General features: G+C 29.6%; 1 protein-coding gene across 1 annotated transcript in view; it reads left to right on the top strand.

Annotated features, from left to right (window-relative positions):
• Window positions 1-3,691: 3,691 nt before the first annotated feature.
• The window catches only part of LOC142327973 (multivesicular body subunit 12B-like), a 77,917-nt gene continuing 59,695 nt past the window's right edge, over window positions 3,692-21,913 (top strand). The window contains exon 1 of the mRNA XM_075371396.1: window positions 3,692-4,182. Coding sequence (XP_075227511.1) covers window positions 4,084-4,182 — 99 coding nt within the window. The 5' untranslated portion in view covers window positions 3,692-4,083. The remainder of the gene's footprint in view (window positions 4,183-21,913) is intronic.

Here is a 21,913-nt window from a genome sequence, read left to right as displayed (position 1 = left end):
ATTGTTCATAACTCGATGTGACGTTTGTAATCTTAATATCATTACCCAATCATTAAGTAGAATGAACTGATTTTGCTGTTATTGATGACACAAATATGGCAACTTCATACCTAAGGTTAGCATCCAATCCCCCAGAAAAGTACAAGGATTCTTCCTTCATAATCTGAATCTCAGAACCAGGCCATCTTATCTGAGAATGCACAGCTTCAACATGCACCTCTCTGTCTCCACATTTGCAAGCTTCTTAGTCATAAATAAACTGCATATATTCAATCTGGCAATTCAAACTTTGTTGTCATATACTTTGATCTTTCCAGAACTGTCAGGCCTTCCAGATATAATGGTGCTCACAATATTCCCCTCTGCCGATGATCTGACTGGGGGAATAGAAACTTTGGATAATTTTACATTGAACAGATCTATACCATATGAACTCAAAGGGATATCCTTCAAGATTTTTAGTGCAGTGGCTTCCCGTTGCCTTCTGCATCCTAATGCCATTGACCAATTTTGGCTCTTCCACCTTTTCTGTCCCAAGGGGCAATGGAGTGGCCTTGGGATCTCTACCTGCTCACCCTCAAAGAGGCTGTTGCCATTTGGTAGAGGGGATCTTATCCCAGAAGATATTCTGTCCCTTCATTCGTTTGCCATCTACATATAACAACATGTAATAAACAGTTGTCGTCTCCTCTCTACCATGGGGAGGTGATGTCAGGATTTTACCATAATTGAAACTGAAACCGTAAAGGCATTTCTTAGCTTCTCTGGGTCTCTAGAGAGGGTTTAGTCACTATCATGACCTAATTAATGTTTCATAAAAATATTCTAATAAATTGTATGTCTTCAAATCGTAGTTTTTAATGTTCAAAATATTAAGTTAGCTTTTATATTTATATTACTGTAATTGATCAACGATATTGGTTTGAAAGTCAAAAGTTATACAGTATTATAATTTTTTTTTTTTTAGTGATGTAAATAATAATTTAATGCTTTCATATTAATATATTTTAAGGTAAAATTTAGATTAATGCATAAAAATAAACATAATGTAAAGAAAATTTATATCAATTGGCAATCTATAACAAAAAGTAAGAATATGCAGAAATGCATTTTTAACATTATAAAAATTATTTTGGAAAACCATATATGTATGGTTTATATATATAAGACTTTTTTTGAATTAAGATGTTGAGGTCCGGGTTTTAGTCAGTAAATAAATAGAGTATTAATAATAATTATATTTATTAATGCTAATAATAAAAGGAAATAAACTATATTGCTGTGTTATGTTGTGTCCCATCACCTGACTCAACACTCCAATACATACATTAGCCAATAGATGTCGCAACTTGGTCTGTTATAGGAATAGTAAAAGTATCACGTACTCAACACGCCTCCTTACTTTTACTATTTACAATTTTACACTTATAAACCAAATTTTTTTACATTAAACAATTCTTAACAAATTCATACATTTTTCAAACTTAGCTTTACACAACTCTTTGTAAATATATCAGTAATATTATTCTCAGTTTCAACTCTAATCAAATCAATAACTACTTTATCATAATTTTCATTCACATAATGATATTGCACTTCTATGAGTTTTGAGTTTTTCGTGAAATTTCCATATTTTGCTATTGCTAATGCTCCTGAATTGTCCTCAAATATTTTTACAGACTTTTTAACTTTTACTTTAAAAGTTTCCTTTAACATATCAATTACAAAATTAATATCAGTTACCGCCTCTGATAGAGCCACATATTCAGCAAACGTCAAAGACTTTGTCACAGATTTTTTTTTATGAGATCTCCAGTAATTTTATGAGATCTCCAGTTTATGAGAATTGTTTCATTCTTATTGTAGATTAATTTTAGATTTTTAATTTTGTTTAAATACTTCAAAATTCTAAGAGCATACTTATAATGAATATCATTGTATCCACTTTGAAATATTGACAAATAATTAACACTAAAAGCTGTATTAGATCTAGTAACTGCAGTTATATATAATAACTCTCCAATTAAATTTCTGTATTTAATTCTTTCATCAATTTCAGTTGCTTTATCTAATTTTAAATTTGTTTCCATTAGTGTATTATAAAGTTTTGCATTCTCCAAATTATATTTTCTAGCTAAAGAATCATATATTTTTCTTGATTTAAAGCCATACTTCCATTTTTCTCATCATAACTAATATTTATTTATTTATACCAATATTTACCTTTCTCATATCTTTCATATTAAATCTTTTAGATAATTGGTTTTTTATCACATCAATCTTTTATTTATTTTGACAGCAAATCAACGAATAGTAATATATATATATATATATATATATATATATATATATATATTGATTCTTTATCATTATATTTTGCTTAAAGACAATAATCATAATTACTTCTTATAAAACCTATTTTGTTCATAAAATTATTAAAGCATTCGTACCATGCTCTAGGACTTTCTTTTAATCCATATAATGCTTTTACTAATTTACAAACTCTATTAGTTTTGTATTCATACAAAGATAAGGAAAAGGTGAGGGTTGAAGAATGAAACAATTAACCCATTGAGGGCCAGCCTCTGATTGAGATAGTTCACTGTTTTGCACAGCAACTATGCCCATTTTTACCTTTTGCTTACATATTTTTTAGCCTGCAAATATTAATCAACATAATCATAATAATCACTTATGTTATGTAATATCAAAAAGCTGCCAGTTATCTGAATTTTCAGTCAACAGAGGTATTGCTTCATTTAGTTGTTGTAGGCTCTGTTTTTATTATGCTGCATACTATCTGGTAGTCGGTGGGGCAATAACTTTGTTAGTGGTGGTGACTGTGTGTTGGAGTCACTGTCACTTTTCAGGGATTGGCTGAAGTACTTAAATAAACATTTGGGTAATATTAGGTACCATAATCAGATGGTTACGAGTGACCTTACATGATTATTGAAAATGTCTTAACTATACAGAACATCCCACAGCAGGTTTACTAGGGAAAATTTCTGTTGCCTTCATTGATCAGAATACGTTGAAAATAAAAGCCAATGAAACGCAAGCAATATTCATTCCAGTAAGAAACACCTTAATTTAATTATTGCAGGGGCTAGCAGTTTAATTTATTAATATTCACTGTGCACCATTACTCTCACAGAAACAATTCTGGTAATTTTGTTTATATCTCAGATGCTTCATACCCTGACAAGGTTGTTAAAGAGAAAATTAATATTTTCCTTTTTGTGGTAAAGAATGCATTATGTAGACTTCATTATCTGTTTTATGTATGTAAATAATTAATTTAGTTTTAGAAATTAAATTGTTTACTAGAGAACAATAGTTATTTTGAAGATAAAAGTGAAATGGATTTATCAAGAAAAGAAAGTTATTTGAAATAATTTATCAGTTCTGTTTATTATAAGTAAAAAAATTAACCGTTAACTGTTGGCTTATTTTCCTACAACTAAGGTTCTTTGTTAACTACTTCCGTATTACAGATTTTCTTCTCGCGTTTAAGAGACTATGTAACGATTTCGTAACTGCATTTTTTTTTACCTACGTTTGACATACTTATGCGTTTTGGCAGTTAACGGTTTTGTCTTAAAGTAGTAACGGTAAATTTTCGTTTCTACACAGTATATGTTGGCAGCAATGGTCTGTGTTTCATTCCGTTCATAAATCTGAGTGAGGGGTCCTGAACTTTATTGGTGTTATTAGTTGCATGATTGTTAGGTCGATATTTTTTCTTTGTTCACCTTCCGTTAAGTGAATTTATTATGACATTGTATAGTTACAGATTTTTGCTATGTTGTCTGTAAAAAATTAATTGTGTAAATATTATGAATTTTATAATGGAGGTTAGGTCTAAAGAGACCATCGTAAACTATGCCATCTGTTCGTGAGGATTTTTTGACAGATCACCAATCGCTCTTATAAAATGACCTTTAAATTAATTTAAGAATTAAGTTTACGTGCTTCGTTTCCTTTTCATTTGTAACTTGTTAGCTGTTTGCATTTACGGTTGCACCGATATTAATCTGTTTCTTCGAATTATCTACCGAGTAAGACTGATATCTTTTAATTATGATGCAGCAAGTATTAAAGTCATTTCCTGATGATAAACCAATTACTTCAATTTGTGTGGTTGAAGACCAGTCCAAATGTCCACCAGGATTCTATGTGGTGAGTCATGAGTAAATAGAATATTTGATAGTGTTATTGTAGTTGTTACTTTCTGTTTATTATCGTGCTTTTAAAGATTTTTTTATTTCTGCAACTTTAATTAGTGTTGTAACTTATTACATTTAGTTTACGAATCTTATATTCTTTCTAGGTATTGCGGGAATTAGCAGTTATTTTTGTTTGTTTTAGTTTACTAATGAATACTAATATTATCATTATAATATTGAATGCACCTTTTTTTGTTAAATTTATGCTGGTAATTTTGAATTAAAATTGATTTAAAAAAAACATTTTATTAGAAACTGGATATTAAATTATAATAAATATCGTTTATTAAATTTGATATATTAAATTCAGTTACACAAATACTGAATTTAGTATTTTACTAACAAATTTTTTTAAAGGTATTACTTGAATTATTAGAAAAATATTATTTTTGAGTGATGTAACTTAACCAGTGGTTAAATAATTCAGTAGTGGATTATTTTGTGTAACTTTATATAAAATTGTTTTTTTAAATACTTACCCTTATCAACTAAAATATTTCATCATCCAGGGATCTATAAACATTTTACTTTAATTGAATGAATCAAGAGTTTTGCTTGTTTATGGTAGGGACTGGTTTAAATGTGACCCAGCCATTTATTTTAGGATTTAAGTTTGTGTGTACTAGTTCTTATATGACTTGAATGATGCATTGTTTATCTTTACTGTGAGTGTATGTGTGTAGATTTTGCATTAGGTCTACATTGTGAAATCTTTATAATGGATTGTTATATTTTCATTCTGCATTGCATGAAGTGTACTTACTCTGTTGATGGAATGTTGGCCCTGTAAACTGTAGTATCTGTATTTTATCTGGAAGGTCCAAGATTTAATAATATGCTTATACAACATATGGTTAAAGAAGCATGGTAATGTAGAATATATAAACTACAGGTGTGTATGATTACAAAACGTTTTACATTGATAAGATGAAAGTTTAATGAACTCTTAAGACGTAATTGAGTTAACTTTTACCAACCATCTCATAGATGCACATCATGAATTCACTAACATTAACAGCTTGTAATTCTGCCCATACACAAATAAGCCCCATTAACTTTTTATTATTAAAAAATTATGAAATAAATAATATCTATTAAAGAACAGACAGTTCTAATCCAAGCAGACAGTCGTGTGGTATAGTGGTAACATTTCAGTCTTTAAAAGTTCCTGGGTTCAAATCTCAGTTGGGTATGTAATTTCTCATTATGTTATAAAACTTCTGCATTATATTTCCATGCACAAGCTTCAAGTTTGTCTTGAGAACAGCAGCATCACTCATTGAAGATGGACAGAAGAGCAACTGAAATTCTTGTGATCTGAGCTTTAAAAACAGTGTATTTAATATTAATAAATTTAGTTCAGTGTAACATTCAAAAATAAATAATTTCTATTGCTGATCTTTATGAACACAGTATATCAGATTAAAATAAATTATAAATAAAACTATGAATCAAAAGAAATACACTTTTAAATTGAATAGATAAAAGGCTCATAAATTATTACATAATGCCCTATATATTCATTAAAATAAATATAATGACCAGAATTTTGTATAGTTTTCTTTAAATTTCATTAATGTGGTTTCCATATATCATTGGTTAACTTATAAATTGTTGTTCTAGCCCTGGTATTAAGAATAATTTACCATTCATATTTTATTTTTCCTTTATGTAATTGTTCTTTATTCAATTTTTTCAGAAATAACAGTTTTAATGATGCTGCTGTTAATGTTGCCTCTTGTAGCAAAATTAGAAAACTGTTGACATCTTACTGTTGACATTTAAACTGACATCATTGACAATGATGCCATTGGCTTCTCCAATAATCGAAGAATGTGGTTTGTCTAACATAATATTTAATTTTTAATATTTTTCCATAAGGAAAAAACAAAAATTTATACCCTAAAGAAAGCCAGTTATTTTTAACCACCAGGCAAAAAGAAAAGTGTGTCTCAGTTGTATCTGTAGTGTAGCTGAATCCTAGTAAGTGATCTTATCTGAGAATCGATACAAAATAGATATTGAATAAAGACCAGTCCAGAACACTTACCAATGAGGATAGATATCATACAGGTAAACTTCATATCATCAATAAACTTTGTAGTCCTTTGACCGATATCACTTAACATGAAACTTCTACTGCAGTCCATTGAAATGTAATTTATAGAGAAAAATGTGCAGTATATAGTATAGTTTATATCATGTTAATTAATCGAGTATATTATATTTAACATTTTACAAAAAATGAATGTTAAATGTGTAATGTTTACACAAATTTTTTTTTGTTTAAAGCATACTAAAACAGTAAGACTGCCGGACAGGGTGGTGTAAGACCTTGTATAGAAGTAGGACGGGAAGGGTAGCACTCTTGTGGAGGAATTTTTGGGCCCTCCAGAAGCAGAAGGTCAGAATGTTTCTGTGATGCAAGGGGGGCCTGAGCTAGGGTTAATTACCGCCACGACTCAGGTGGTGGCTGAGGTCTTCCAGATGAATGCTGGCCGCCCCGTGTGAGTTTAAAAAAATGGGTGTGTAACAGTGTATGAGTTGTATACAAAGAAGTGGTTCATACTTATTGTACAAGTGATTTGGATATTGCCAATATTATTAGCAAGGATTTTTCTAGTGATGGTACTGACAGTATATTTAATGATTAACTGATTTCATTGTAATAGTCTGAGTCAAAGGCCAGTTCTTTATCCTAAATGTTCAAAAAAACATTATTCAGTAACAAAAATATTAGAAACTTTCATAATGTTATTAACCTTTACTTCAGGCTTATTCGTTAACATTTATAATTCATACCATATTATTTACATCAGCAATAGGTTAATTTTTATATTTCCCCCTGTTTTATATTCGTGTAATATAGTTAAAAATAACATACAATTTATGAGTATATTAATTAAAATTATTCATTAAATAAGTATTCCTGAATCAAAATGTAGAATAATTTATAATCAAATAAGACAGTTCTCGATTTAGCATGTAAAAAAATTTCACATGGCAAGGAATCCTAAAAATAGGAACTGCATATGGTAAGGGTTTAACTCTCTAAATTCTTTTTTTCTTTCCTCCTTGTACAATTAGGCATCATATTCTCCAGTTTTTTTTGTTACAAAGTTGTGATAACAGTGAATGAGATTTGTTGATCAGCATGTTGAAACATAATAACATTTTCAAGCTATTAAAAAATTATTAATTACATTTTTACAAGTTATATGGAAACTTCTTCCTAAAATTAATGTCATTATTAAAACATTATTTGCGTTTATGTAATAGATGTATAGAGAATAACTTTTTTCAAATTGTAAATGAACTGTTGTATGTAAAAACAGGGACCAAGAATTAAAAGACAGTCATCAAAAAATGTATTGAGAATAGTTTGTGTTCATGTTTTAAGCAGATTAAAATTATAATTTATTTACCCTTTCCTCATTATCAACTTTTTTTTTAGACATATAAAACCATAAAATTATGTTTGAATAGTGTTCCATATTTTGCGTTCTTTGATTCTTGAATTTGTATTTATTCGGGTTGTGATTGCTGAATCTTTAATGAATTTTTTTAATTTAATTCAGGCTTGACATTTTTAATTGCCACAACTTTCATGTATAATACTCCCATGCACAATTTCAGCATATCTTTGGTAAAATAATCTGTAACAAAGAAGACTTTTTACATACACACACACCCACACACACATATATATATATATATATATACACACACATATATATATATATACAGAGCAGAATTTTATTAATGGAAATGTTATTATTCAAAGCTTTTAGTAATTTGCAGTTTTTCCTTAGCCTCCTTAAATTTTATGTATAATGCAATCTTAAACATTACTTATTTATTTATTTACTTATTGCGTATAATAAATCTTTCAGCAAGAGCTCACTTTATAATAAATAACAGTAAAGTAAAATTATTTTTCTGTTAAAAGTTATTTGGCATCTTTTCCTCTTCTTTTATTAAGAGTTAAATCAAAATCCCAAAATAAAATTCTTATTCACTGAGTTGGTCTAATGGTGAACTCGTCATCATAAATCAGCTGATTTTAAAGTTTAAAATTCTATAGTTCAAATCCTAGTGAAGGTAGTTACTTTTATTACCAATTTGAATACTAGATCATGGATACCACTGTTCTTTGGTGGTTGGGTTGTACATCAGTATTAAAGATGGTTCAATTGTGATATTGAACCAGCTAAGAGTCACTCAGATCCCCCCAAGTTCCTTATTAATTTGAAATAAAATTTTTGCCAGGTTGTTAGTTTGCATACTTGAAGTATAATGCTTGAACAATTAAGAAATAGTCTTACATAATTTATAATTAAGTTTTTGTAAACTAAATTTTTTTTTATCAATGAGTGTAATGTAGAAAATGCTAACTTTTCCAGCAATGGTAGCAAATTTAGTACACTGGAAATCTTTATTACTAAAAAAGGAAAACAAAATATCAAGAGATACATGTGTGTATGTAATTGTAATGAAATCGTCTACAAATTACAATGATTTAACAATTGTAGAATAAAATGCAATAGCCTAAATCTTTCTTTATTTCAAAATTATTGTTTTGATTTTAATAAAATCACAAAGACTGCGGCATCAATACAGTTTACTTTAGGCCATAATTGGTTAAGGGGGCAGGGTGATATCGACATGATATCACCCTGTGAGACAAGAGACCCATATCGATATGGGTCGCATATCTCAAAATTTTAAAAGATGGGACAAAAAATCTTTTTTTCTCTTTTTTAGTTTCTGGATTCAAGTCATTATATTGATTTTGTTCCATTAGTGATTAGACATTTTAGATTTTACATTAGTGATTAGATGATTTCATTAAATTAGTATGTCACTCTGATTATGTATTTTGGCAATTTCACTCGGCGATGGGATGTAATAAGCCTTTTTTTTTTGTAATTTATTGTTTTGCTTGATATATTCAGATTGGATTAACCAGTTTAAATGAAATTTTGTATGATGACTTCAGAATATTGACATGGATGTGATTTAATTTTGGTTGCAATCAATCAATGGGGAAATGTGGTCCCATGGGTCCTGTATCTCAAAATTTTACTCAAATAGTAGAATCATTTTTTTCTACATATTTTTTTACTTCAATAGTTACATACTTTAACGTTTCACTTAAGTTTCCATCTACATAGTAGTCCACTGAGGGTGGAGCCCTCTGCATAACGTTTTCCAGCTTTGCCAGAAAAGTTGTACTACTGTCAGATTTTTGGTAGATTTAATAAAAAAGTTTACCTATTGTAACGGGTACCATGATTTGACTTCCAGAGAATTTTGACATATCTTCACGTTTCACATCCCCCAGACCCCAAAACCACCATCTATTTCACTTTCTTGTGAACATGGTAACTGCCATAATTTTGCATCAATCACTTTCAAATTGATACATAAAATATAACGACCCAAATTCTCAGTCGAGTTTGTTAATGAGCAAAATAGGACCATGGGGATGGAAAGGTATTCAAGAAAACAAAATATTGCTATAATTTAATAAGTAAAATATCGAACTTGTTTAAAGTTCTTAACTATTCTTTGGATAATGGCACTAATCAATTACCAAATCCTCCAGTTATAATTGGGCCTAAAACTTATCTAAGTAAAGTCTTTTGATATTATCAGCTATTCGCCCAAGGGGTAAAAAAAATGAGATTTTGAAGACAAAAACAAATCATACCTCCCTTAACAGGCACAGCATCAAATCAGTTTAAAGTGGTCCTGTAAACATTACCTAAAACTTTTGTCTGAAATAATTTTTGATATGACCAGCGCTTACAGCAAGGGATGACCAAAATGTTGCTGGAATTCTAAGAAGATGGGGCTTGTCATATGCTAAATGTGTGAAACGTTTTTTACATGCAACCATTGTCATATTGAGTAAATTTGAAATTTTTCTTAACTTTATGGTAGAAATCTTTTTTATCCCCTACTTAGCATTGGTGAAATCTACCTCTGCCTTTCTGTGTGCCGAAAGGGATTTTTTTTTTGCATAATCTTTTTAATAATTTTTAATTTCTTTTATAATACATTTATAATTTATTTGTTTTGTCGATTCATTTTAAGTTTTATTTGTGTATCTACATTTACTTTAGCTATTTCCTCTGTATCTGTTGCTGATGATTAATAATCAAATTATGTAGTTTTGAATTTTTTTTTGTTAAAATTTTCTTGAACTTTTTTCTCTAGGTTATTTCAGTAACTATTTACATTTTAATACATTTTTTTATTGCATTGCTATTGTGGACCATATAATGTATTGTAATAAAAATTTGATGACTTTTTATGTAGGAATTGATTAATAATTGTAATTAATTTATAAACACATTTAACATTTGAAAATCATTTCATTGGTTGTAACAGCAATACTTTAATTTAAACTAGTATATAAGTAAGAAAAATTTATGCGTTCTAAAAATTAGAGTCTAAGTAATCTATATATTAGTTTTGTTGACACATGTTTTATGAAAGCAATTGTAAATAATTTTGAAAGTATAATTTTTTGTAGCTCAGTAATTAAATCTATAGTTAGAAATTTTAATACTCTATTTTTATTTTTTACATTCTGTTATTTCTTTACAATTCTTGTAACTATATAGAAGTGCCACCTGGAATCACCTGATCAAATATTTAATAGCTCCGTTTGATTACAAATGAGAAATTCAAAAAAGTAATTTCCCACTCTATGGTTTGTTATTAATTTATTTTTTTAATAAATTATAATAATTATTTAACGCTATTAAAATTTGATATTTGGATATATGCTCCCAAAAGATATTTTTCAGAACTACATTGTAGTTCCTGCATTGTGTTGCAGGTAACTTAGAAGAATATCTGGAACACGACTTGAGGAAGAAATATAATATAATTTTGAAGTTTATTTGTTAGTATTTAGGTAGTGAGTCATATTCAATTTTATTTATAAAATTTTAAACCTTCTTTATCATCTTAATCCACAGTTTGTGTATGCAAAAGTTAAGTTTTTAAATAAGATTAAGCAAATATTCGCTCTTTCTGTTGTGTATCAACCCACAGAAAGTGGGTTGTTCATGAATCAAATCTTTTTGGTTATCTTGTTGATGCAACTGTTTTCGATATTACATGTTCTTCATTGTTATATGACTGGAATCGTTTATGAAAGAGTTTTTAATTTCTTGAAAGAGATGAAAATCTAAATGAATGTGCCAGATCATATACTAGGAAAGTATTTTGTAGTACATAAAATTTTTCCAAAGTATTCTCTGTGTCTGTGATAAGGCATTGTTACGCAATATTACTAATTTTTTGAATTTTGACATTTTTTTACTTTTCAGTTGACAATGAACAATCGAACAGTGATTACAGTGCAAATCAACCATGTTTAGAGAGGACAAGACATGCTTATTCCTGTTTCTGTGTCTGTTCTAAATTTGATTATCATTATATTCATACCTTCATTTTCACACATGCTGAACAGTCATCATGTTCAGACCATTAACAGCTTCAAATTCATAATGAATTACAGATAAGAGTGCTCCTTTTTTCTAAAACAACTGAGGAACTTATTTTGTTGTAAAAAAAAACAGTCATAAAATTTCATACTTCTCACTTGTTTTCCCTTCTTTTTCTTTGGGATAATGGTGGCACTGGGATTTGGTTTCTGAGTTGTATCTGTACATCCAAGATTGTTCACCAGTTATCATGGTCTTAAGAAAGTTATGATACGTTCATTGCACTTCACCTTTGTACATCAAATGAATCTCTTTCTGCTAAAAGGAAAGCAGCTTTGGAACAATTTTTGTGATCATATTATTTATGGCCAAATCATTATTAAAATCATGTGTTCAGAACTATTGCTAATCTCAATGTCATTAGCAATTTCTTGGATAGTCAGTTAATGACTTAACATTATCAAATTAGTTTCCATTATCAGTATGGAAAAAAGTTGAGTATAACATTTTATACATTTATAAAGCAATGGCATAGATGATAGTTATGAGTAAGTAAAAAAAATCCATCCAGTACAAGTAATTATGAAAATATAAAAAAAAATAATTAAAATGGTTTTTTAGATAAATAAATAAATAATATGAAATATAAAGTTTAGAAAGTATTTTAGGACAATGTAGAATTAAATTGAATTACTGGAAATTTCTTTAGAAAGTATATAAAAATTGTAGTGGCTCACTTGCAGATTAACAGAACTTGTTCTTCCAAAGGCATTTTTGGAGTTAAATTATCAGCACTTTTAAAGTGGAGTTTGCGGTGAACAGCTGTAAAAGGTTAGGTCCGTTCTTGTGTGGTAGAATAAATGTATTCTATCTGTTTTGTTTCTAAATTTTTATTAATTTTATTAAAAAAAAAGTAATAACAAAAAGAAGCAAGGTTATATAAAAAAGTAAAAGTACATTTGCCAAAAATTAAAGTAGTATTATAGTTTTAATCTAAACTATTACTTGTTTGTTATTGAAGAATCTACACTAAATATCATTTTAGATGGCTTAAGAATAATGATAAAAATTAAAATAAATATAAATTAAAATTAAAAATAATGATAAAATTAGAAGTTCATAAATGCATGTCGTAGATTGTTATTTACTGTGGCTCTTTTTAGACCTAATATATTGTTGCGTGTCCGAGACTCGACCAGGATATTGGAAGACTAACAAATACAAATACTTGTATGAAATGGTTCATACAGGTTCATACAAAGTAGTATTTCAAATCAGGACAGGATTGATTTAAAAGTAGTTAAGAATTCAGAATTCAGTCCAATTGACTAAAGACGTTATAATGACCGCAAATATTAACATCTTTAACAACTATTATTGTATTAACAACCATATAAGATAGTGTTAGATGCATACAATTTCATTCACTGCAAATACCTTTGCTGTTTACAATAAACTACCATAACAATTTATGAGTGAATTTAATACTGTCACTTTCACAATTCGCTGCCAATAACTCATCGAGCAACTTCCTGCATTCACCCACTGTCTATGCTGGAATGCTTGTGACGTTTTTTACTCGTTGCTGTTCTCTGACTGATAACGTCGAACACACCCTGCACCACACGCTTATACTCGCTTCATACTGACTTTCTCCGTGCTCCGAGCAGTGTTATATACCCTGACCTGCAGAACCGCCACATTATCGTCCACGCCCTTACATTTTCCCATAAATTCCTACTCTAGTCCGGTAATCCTTCTCGTCGTACAATAGCTGTTGGCAGTGTTACAAAGAACAATTGTTAAACGGACCTGTTAGCCTGAGAAAAGGATCCATTTTTGTCCCTTCTGGATTCTTTTCATAAATATTTTCTCGTACTTTCTTCTTAGAGGGAATTTGTTACTTAGATCCGTTTTACTGGTCTTGTTACAATATAGACTACACCACACATTCAATGCGACTGATTAATATTGATTATGGATTTTAGTATGCATTAAAAAACAATTTTTGAGGAGGTTGTCCTCTAACCTCTAAAGATAAAGGATACAGGATTGTGCTAAAAGAATATGACATAAACTTTTTTTCACACTGTGGTTTGTAGGTGTGATCTAGACATTAAGAAATCTAATCTAACCATTCTACTGATTCCATGTATTCATTTTATTTCTCAGTATTTGTTAAACATACCAACCTAGGGAATTCTTCCATTCCAATACAGAGAATTCTGCTGTAAATGTCATCTAGCTACCTTCTTAATATTAAGTATTTTATTTACTATATCAAGAAATTTATTGCCATAATGTAGAAAATATTAATATTGTACGGTTTTTTTGTGGTTTGTGTTGTGATGTGTATTAACACATTATTTATGGGGTTTGTGTTAATTTTTAGTACATTGTTTGTTAAATGTATCAAACTCTGTGATTTAGCTTTCAGCCTCTGTGTGAAGACGTCTAGTTCTCGTATTCTAAGTCCATTCATCTGAAAAATTACTGATCTTTTCTTGAATTGTGAGCTGTTTTCGGAATTCTCACTGCATTATTAATATTTCTGTATTTATGTACAAAGTGTTTCACGAGGAGTTTACAATACTTTACGGGGGTATTGTGCTTATCAAAACAATGAAAAAAGTTCGTATAAACGTAGGTCTGCAAACGCTTCGTTAGAGAGTTAAGGCTTGCGAAAGATTTCGCCTGGATCTCAGCTTCCCTACTAAAATGAGGTCGTACTTAAATTTTTTGGACGTTAATTGAGAGGCGAAATTAATGGTTTTCTGTTGGTTTTGACCTGAAAAATTCAATAAAATAGGTCCCACAATTGTATTCTTTAGATTTTAAGATAACTTAAAACCCAAAATGACGGGTCTAAAAACAACTTTTTTAATGTTAATAACTTTCTTTAATAAGTAATCTATTTTATTGACTTCTTCAAGTCAAAAACTATAGAAAACCATTAATTTCGCCTCTCAATTAATATCCAAAAAATTTCATTACGACCTCATTTCATTAGGGAAGTTGAGATCCAGACGAAATCTTTCGCTAGCCGTAACTCGCTAACGAAGAGTTTTCCATACCTATGTTTATATCAACTATCTTCATTGTTTTGATAAACGATATACTCCTGTAAAGTATTCCAGATTATTCTAGAAGTAGTCATAGATATAAGATAATAATGACATGTGTATCTTTGTACATATGTACCAATGTTTGTTTAAAAGTAAAAAAACCAAAACTGTAGTGCGATACTGAATGATTCTTTTAGCGATATTTTTATTGAAATTTTGGGTTGGTTTTACATGTAAATTTATTACAGTAAAACTTAACCAGAGAGCATGGCATATTTTACAGCATATTTTTTTTTTAATAATATTTTGAGTGCCTGATTAAATTATATTTCCCTTTAATATTTAACTATATGGTTACCATTTGTGAAATTTAGAGAAAAAGTGAAAAATATTTTTTTAAATTTCTCATGTATTTAAATAAAGTAAGTTGCTACGAGGTATTATTAAATATACGTATATATTGTAATAGAACATTTTATTCTAACCATGCCTTTCTTAGATACGCGATGATGCAATTTTTAACGGCAAGTGCTACGTATATACTATATTTATAATTAAAGTTTTATCTCCAAATAATTGGCAAGATGGGTTTTATTTTCATGTCAGTTTTACATCCCACACAAAATAAAAATAAAAGAGCTGTTGCTTCAAATTGTTTTAATTTGTACTGATTATCTCTATTTGTGTCTGTCTGTTCTACTGTTTTTACAGGATTTCGCATAAACGATATGACATGTTGCAGTGAAATTTATCTTAACAATGCCGGCCGTTGTTACTTCGCCGATTAAAGTATTTAGTGGACCACTTCTGACAAAAAATAAATTTTTCTATTAACTAAATTATAATGCACGTTAAAAAAATAAAAATAGGACAAAAAATTAAGCCTGCTTCCTATTTTGCAACTTTTTTATTCATATGTTTAGAATGTAATTAAGAAAAAAAAAATCAAGTAATAAAAATTAAAGCAAATAAAATAACATATTTAAAAAAAAATCATATGGGTTTTCTTTTTTAATTTTGGGGAGGGGGCAGTTTTTTTATGTTGTACTTGTTAATGAATTTTAGTAAAGATTTCAGGGGGACAAAAATTAAAGAAAACAAAATTTGAAACTACTTGTTTTTAACATTAAGTCTTTTAGGTAGGTAATAAATACGAAATGAATAATACTAGTTAGTTAATCTAATTTTTTTAAGTGTTTCTATTAATTCTGTAGTCGTAAAGTATGATAAGCATTTTATTCATTACTGAGGTTTATCTACAAAACTGCAAAGTTTTAAACATTTTTTATAGTTGATTCATTTTGTGTTTTTTTTCTCGTTACGTTTATAAACGGTAATTTATGTTAAAACTATTTAATCAGAATGAAGTTTGATGACCTTTTCATTGTATACTTAATTGCTTCACGACTCACTGCTTGGAAAAAATTCCAAGTTGAGAAGAATCACATGCGTTAGATTGTGAGAGTCTTTTTTTAAATAAGTTAAAAAGCCTTATGAGTGAAGTCATTGTCTCGGTAATATCTAAAACCTTCATCAGGTCATCGTTTAATTTATTAATGTATATATATGTGTGTGTGTGTGTGTTTGCAAGTAGATTACTCTTATTACTTGCCTGTTAAGTGATGATTATTATTAATTTTTATTTAACCCCCTAATTAATATAACATATCACATTTTTCTTGTGCATTATTTGTTTTCTCCAATTATTATTGATGATTAATCTATATATATACTATTATATAAAGAAAAAGAGGGTTTTTGTTTGTTCGGGATAAATAAAAAAACTACTGGATCACCCACGTTTCTTAGCATAACTAAGTAGAGATTTGCCGGTTGAAGCACAAACTTTAATGAATTGACTTAATGAACTGCGAGTCTCTATCACTGTGAGCTGGGTTTAAACTGAATGATTCGAATCAATGGAATGAATAATAATACAAAAATAATAGAATTTAATTTACGTTAAATAAAGTAATATTAAATCATTTTCTGTTAAACAATAACGGGCTTCCCTTGGGTATTGCGTGTGAGGCTAGTATGGTGAGGTATGCGAGCACCTCGTGGCAGGTAAGATCAATCGTCACCATTGACTGGTAACAAACGGGGTGCTCCTGGAACGCTGTTTTGGGAGGTGCAGTAGGATACTGTTCTCTGCAAACAATCGTCCGATTTTCAGAATTTAAACCGCGTATTTGTTAGTAGGTTTTAGGCTAACTTTTGCACGCATCAGGTTCACTCTCGATCTAACAGATCATAGTTATTCGGAAATTTATTTAAAAATGAAAAGTTTTTGTTAAAACGTGTAAATAATTCGTTACGGTGCTGCACTTCTCATTCGGGCACCTAAGTGGCGAGCAGCTAAATTCTCATTGAAGATAACATATCGTGACTGATTCATAATCACTCAAAGCAAAAACTACTGAAGATAAATTAATGAATATTTGACTACATGTTCTTCTTGCGGTGTGAGTGCTCGTTAAGTAAGAATTTTTTGAAATTCCCAATTTCAAGGGTTAAAATGGTTTTTTTTTAAATCCTGCTATTTTTTTTAATTTCTCGATAACAATGAAGAAATCAACCTGACTTTTGGTGATTGTGTGTAATCTTCATGTGAATTAACCAATTTATTGATTTTGAAATTCGACCTTGAAAGGGGGTGAAGAAAGATAAAAATAAATTTTCAACAATGATTGTAAATTTTCTCAATCCTGACTATACTATACGAGATATTCAGTAGATTTGGTCTTGCAAATACTGTTGAGATAAAATCATTTATCATTATTTATTTAAAAACCATTTTCGAGTTTTTTTTATTTCTGACTTTTTTGTAAGGGGCACCAAAGTATACGGCGCTGTGGCCAACCAACACAGCCACTGCCATCGTTACTGTATATGTGACTGATTGCTCCGGTTACTTGACTAAAAAACATAAAATAAAAATATTGACCGCTACGGGAAACACAAATAACCATATAGCGCCGGCGAAGCTGGACGGGTAACTAGTAAATATTTAAATCTTTTAACGTGTGATAATTTATTTTTGTTGTACCTATTTTTTTATATTAGAAAAAATTCACAAAGAATATAACAAACTTTAATGTCATATTCTACTGTTGAAAATAAAGAAGAAAGTTCATATAAATATAGGTCCGTTCGGAAGGGTTCGTTAGTGAATGTTGGTTGGCGTACGTGAATTTGAATACTAGATCGCGGATACCTGTGTTCTTTGGTGATTGGGTCTCAATTAACTACACATCTCAGGAATGGTCGACCTGAGACTATAAGACTACACTTCATTTATATTGATACATATCAATATCTCCATTCATCCTCTGAAGTAATACCTTACGGTGGTTCCCAAGGCTGAACAGAAAAAAATAAAAATAAATAGGCTGGCGTAATATTTCGATTTGATTTCTGCGTCTTCGTTAAAAATAACCCAGACTGTAATTCTTGGAACCCAAATTAAACTATATGTTTGGTGATTTTATATGAAATATGACCCGAAAAATTGAAAATGAAAAATATAACTGGTACAAAAATTGTATTTTTAGTAGTTTTCGAAAAATGTGGTGTAAACGATAATAAATTAGGGTCTAAAATCGTATTATTTTATGTTTTGGCGTAAAATAATTGTTAAATGGTAATAAACAGATAACAATTTTAAATAAAACTTGTAGAGAAAATTTTTATATTTAGTAAAATGGTATGAATAAAATAAATGGAAACCAAATACAAACGTTAAAATTTCAATTTTTATTAAAAACAAAATATATGTATTTACAAACTTCGAAATTCTTTCGTTTGTATTTGGTTTCTGTAGACTTTATTCATACCGTTTTATTCAGAATAATTCTCTACAAGTTGTATTTAAAACTTTGATAATTCTGAGCAGTTATTTGATGAACTTAAATTTTTTAATATTTTAATATACCATAGTAAATATTCTTAGGACCAGGAAAACACAAGATTTAAATGTCGGAAAGCATGTGGGTGCCCCACTTGCAGGGGGTGACCCGTGCAAGGTCAAAGTCCGCGTTGCGATATCAGTACTGTACTCAGTTTGCAGACAGTTTTGTTAGGGCTACCTGTTCATGTGCTAATCCGTTCCGTGAATAGAGATTAGGATGAAGGTTAAGTTAGAGTTTTGTGGAAAGAGGAATAAACAATAACCCAACATTATACTTGTTTTAAATAGATTGATACTTGTTAAATGATCAATAAATATTTCTTACCTTGTTCGGCACATCTGATAACCTATGAGTATTTTATTCAATAAAATTGTTTGTTGTTAAGTAGTTTCTTTGAGTTTTTTAAGCGTTATGAAATTGTCAATTGCCCACTAGCAGTAAAAGTTCACTAATATTTTAGATACAATATCTGTGATAATATAAAATAATAAATTCAATTCAGTTATCTTCACCTGATTGTGAAAATCTGTAGTGCTGTCAATATTAAGAGGTACAATGAGAGGCTCAATTTTGTTTGCTATTATGTATTCAGTTCCCAATAATTTGCTTTAAAAGTATACGTTACACGTTTCATGCAGATTTCCCATTCCTGTTGGCCGTTATATCGATGACTTTTAAGCGTAAATTTTTAACATCAGGTATATTTTGAAAGTAATATTTTCTGACGCTAAGTACCTTTTGATTTGTCCTGAAACGCTAGGGGAGTAATCGAAGTACGATTTTACCATTGGATCTGGTAATTATCAGTTTTATACCCATTTAAATTACTTTTAATACGCAAAACCCTTTACGATGAATAGGTCTTATTCTTATCAAAAATCGCTCCTTTTGAATTAAGCCACATTTTGAAAATTTTCCTTTTTCCAAGACAGGGCTGGAATTTTTTTCTTTTTTACAAGAATGATAAGGGACGTTCTCGAGGCAATAATGGAATTATCTTCCAGAAGAGGTGTAACATGTTGGTAAACCATTTATCAGAAGAATTCATCTCGTTATGATGTCTCCTGTATATTTAGATTCAAAAATCCAGAGACCATCATTGACAAACCCGCTATCACTGCCGATATGCTTAATTACGAGACGCCTACTTTTACCCGTTGGAGCATTATTACGGTTGATAAGCCACACAGAAAGACCTCTTTTGACGATTTCACAGCTTTATCTTTCCAAATGAAACTTCGTTGACCCAATTTTCACCTATGTAATATATTCTATGGCTTTCTTGCCTCATTTTCTTTATTTCAGTGAAGTAATGTCTTCACCATAAACTAATATTATTTTTATCAATTAAAGCACTTTCCCGGCCTTGTTTTTCATGTTTAAAATTGATACTTTTTAAACATTTATAAAAACCTTTTCTTCGGAAATCTGGTAGATCGTTATAGTCATCTACAACTTGTAACGGTTTGTCTATCGTAGGTAGTTAGTTTCGAAAATAAAACTCTTTACTTTTTTACGAATCGCGTTTTTATCGAAATTTTCAATTTTTTCTACAATTGATCTGCGGGGTTTTGTTTTCTTAGGAGACCGTAATTCATTAGTAGATTAACACTCGCGAATCACTTTGTACACTGAAGCAACACAACTTCCACTTATGGTAGGAGTTTTATTAACGACATCCGAAATCGACGCGTTGGATTACTCTTCTTCTTCTTTTTTCCTGTTTAGCCTCCGGTAACTACCGTTTAGATAATTCTTCAGAGGATGATATGTGTGAGTGTAAATGAAGTGTAGTCTTGTACATTCTCAGTTCGACCATTCCTGAGATGTGTGGTTAATTGAAACCCAATCACCAAAGAACTCCGGTATCCACGATTAGTATTCAAATCCGTGTAAAAATAACTGGCTTTACTAGGACTTGAACGCTGTAACTCTCGACTTTCCAAATCAGCTGATTTGGGTTAACCACTAGACCAACCCGGTGGGTATTGGATTACTATGTAATTAGCTTTTGTAAGCATTTAAAATGATCTATTTTTCCGCACGAGTTAAGGGATTTTTAGCGGCCTTTTATTCAGAGGGGATATCAATAATTGTGCACTATTATCAGCTAAATCGGTATCAGATATGGTGTCAAAATAATGGTATAACTCAAATTGTACAGACACAAATCTAGGAATACACTACTCACGTTCCAATAAACTTAAAATAATTGTATTATTAACTTTAAATAACATTAAATTCTGTTTTTATGCCCCAAATTTTTCGAAAACTTCTAAAAATACATACAGTTCTGAAACGTATTTTTTTTTTCAATTTTTCAAGTCATATTTAATAAAATTACCAAATAAAAATTCTTATTTGGGGCCCAAGAATCACAGTCTGACGTAATTTTACTCAAAAAAGAAAGCTCAAAAATCAGTGTGAAATTTTTTGCAGCCGACAGTCGCTGACGAAGCGTTTTTTCAAACGTGTGTTTTTATGAACTTTCTTCTTTATTTTCAATAGAACATGTCCTAAAACTTAGTAAAATTTTTTGTAAATTATTGTTTATTAGATCTGTTGGAAAATAATTATGTATTAATAATATATATAAAAATGGTGTTTAGCTTCTTTTTTTAATAGAAATTGTCTAACAAACTTTCTACATCATTTATAATATGTTTATGGGTGAGTTAATTAATAATAAAACGTTTCTGTGAAATTTGTCAACATATCTAAGCTGTAAGAAATTTTTACGGATTCCATGTAAAAAGATGCTATTTTCTTGTAAAAGATAATAATTTTTGTGCCGTTTCCTTCCTCCTTTTCTTAGTTGATTTTTTATTGTGTTATGATGTGTATGAGTAAGTGTGACTCATACACTGTGTGTGTGTGCTGTGTGTATGTGCTTGCTTGTATGTGGAATATCTTGTTTATTTTTAAAATATTGTTATATTTTAACAACAATTTAAGTTTTTTTTTACAGTAAATGATATCATGATGCCATTTTGTTAAGATTTTCCTGAAAGATAAGATAAATAAAAACCACTGTAATGATATGTAAGAAAAAATATTATCTAATTGTTTTATTAAAAGTACTTATTACTACTGTATTCTGAAAGGAGTATAGATTAAATTCTTTATAATAATTAAATACCTCAAAATATGCTTTTGGAGCTTGGAGCTTTCCAAATTTTTTTTTTTAGTTGTATTCCTGTACTACTCTCCTTATAAATGTTGTAAGTAGCATTCTCGTTAGTGGA

This window comes from Lycorma delicatula, chromosome 7 (genome assembly GCF_047948215.1).
Source record: "Lycorma delicatula isolate Av1 chromosome 7, ASM4794821v1, whole genome shotgun sequence".
Taxonomy (NCBI): Eukaryota; Metazoa; Arthropoda; class Insecta; order Hemiptera; family Fulgoridae; genus Lycorma; species Lycorma delicatula.
Note: the sequence above shows the minus strand (reverse complement) of the source record. Positions and strands in the feature narration are given on the sequence as shown.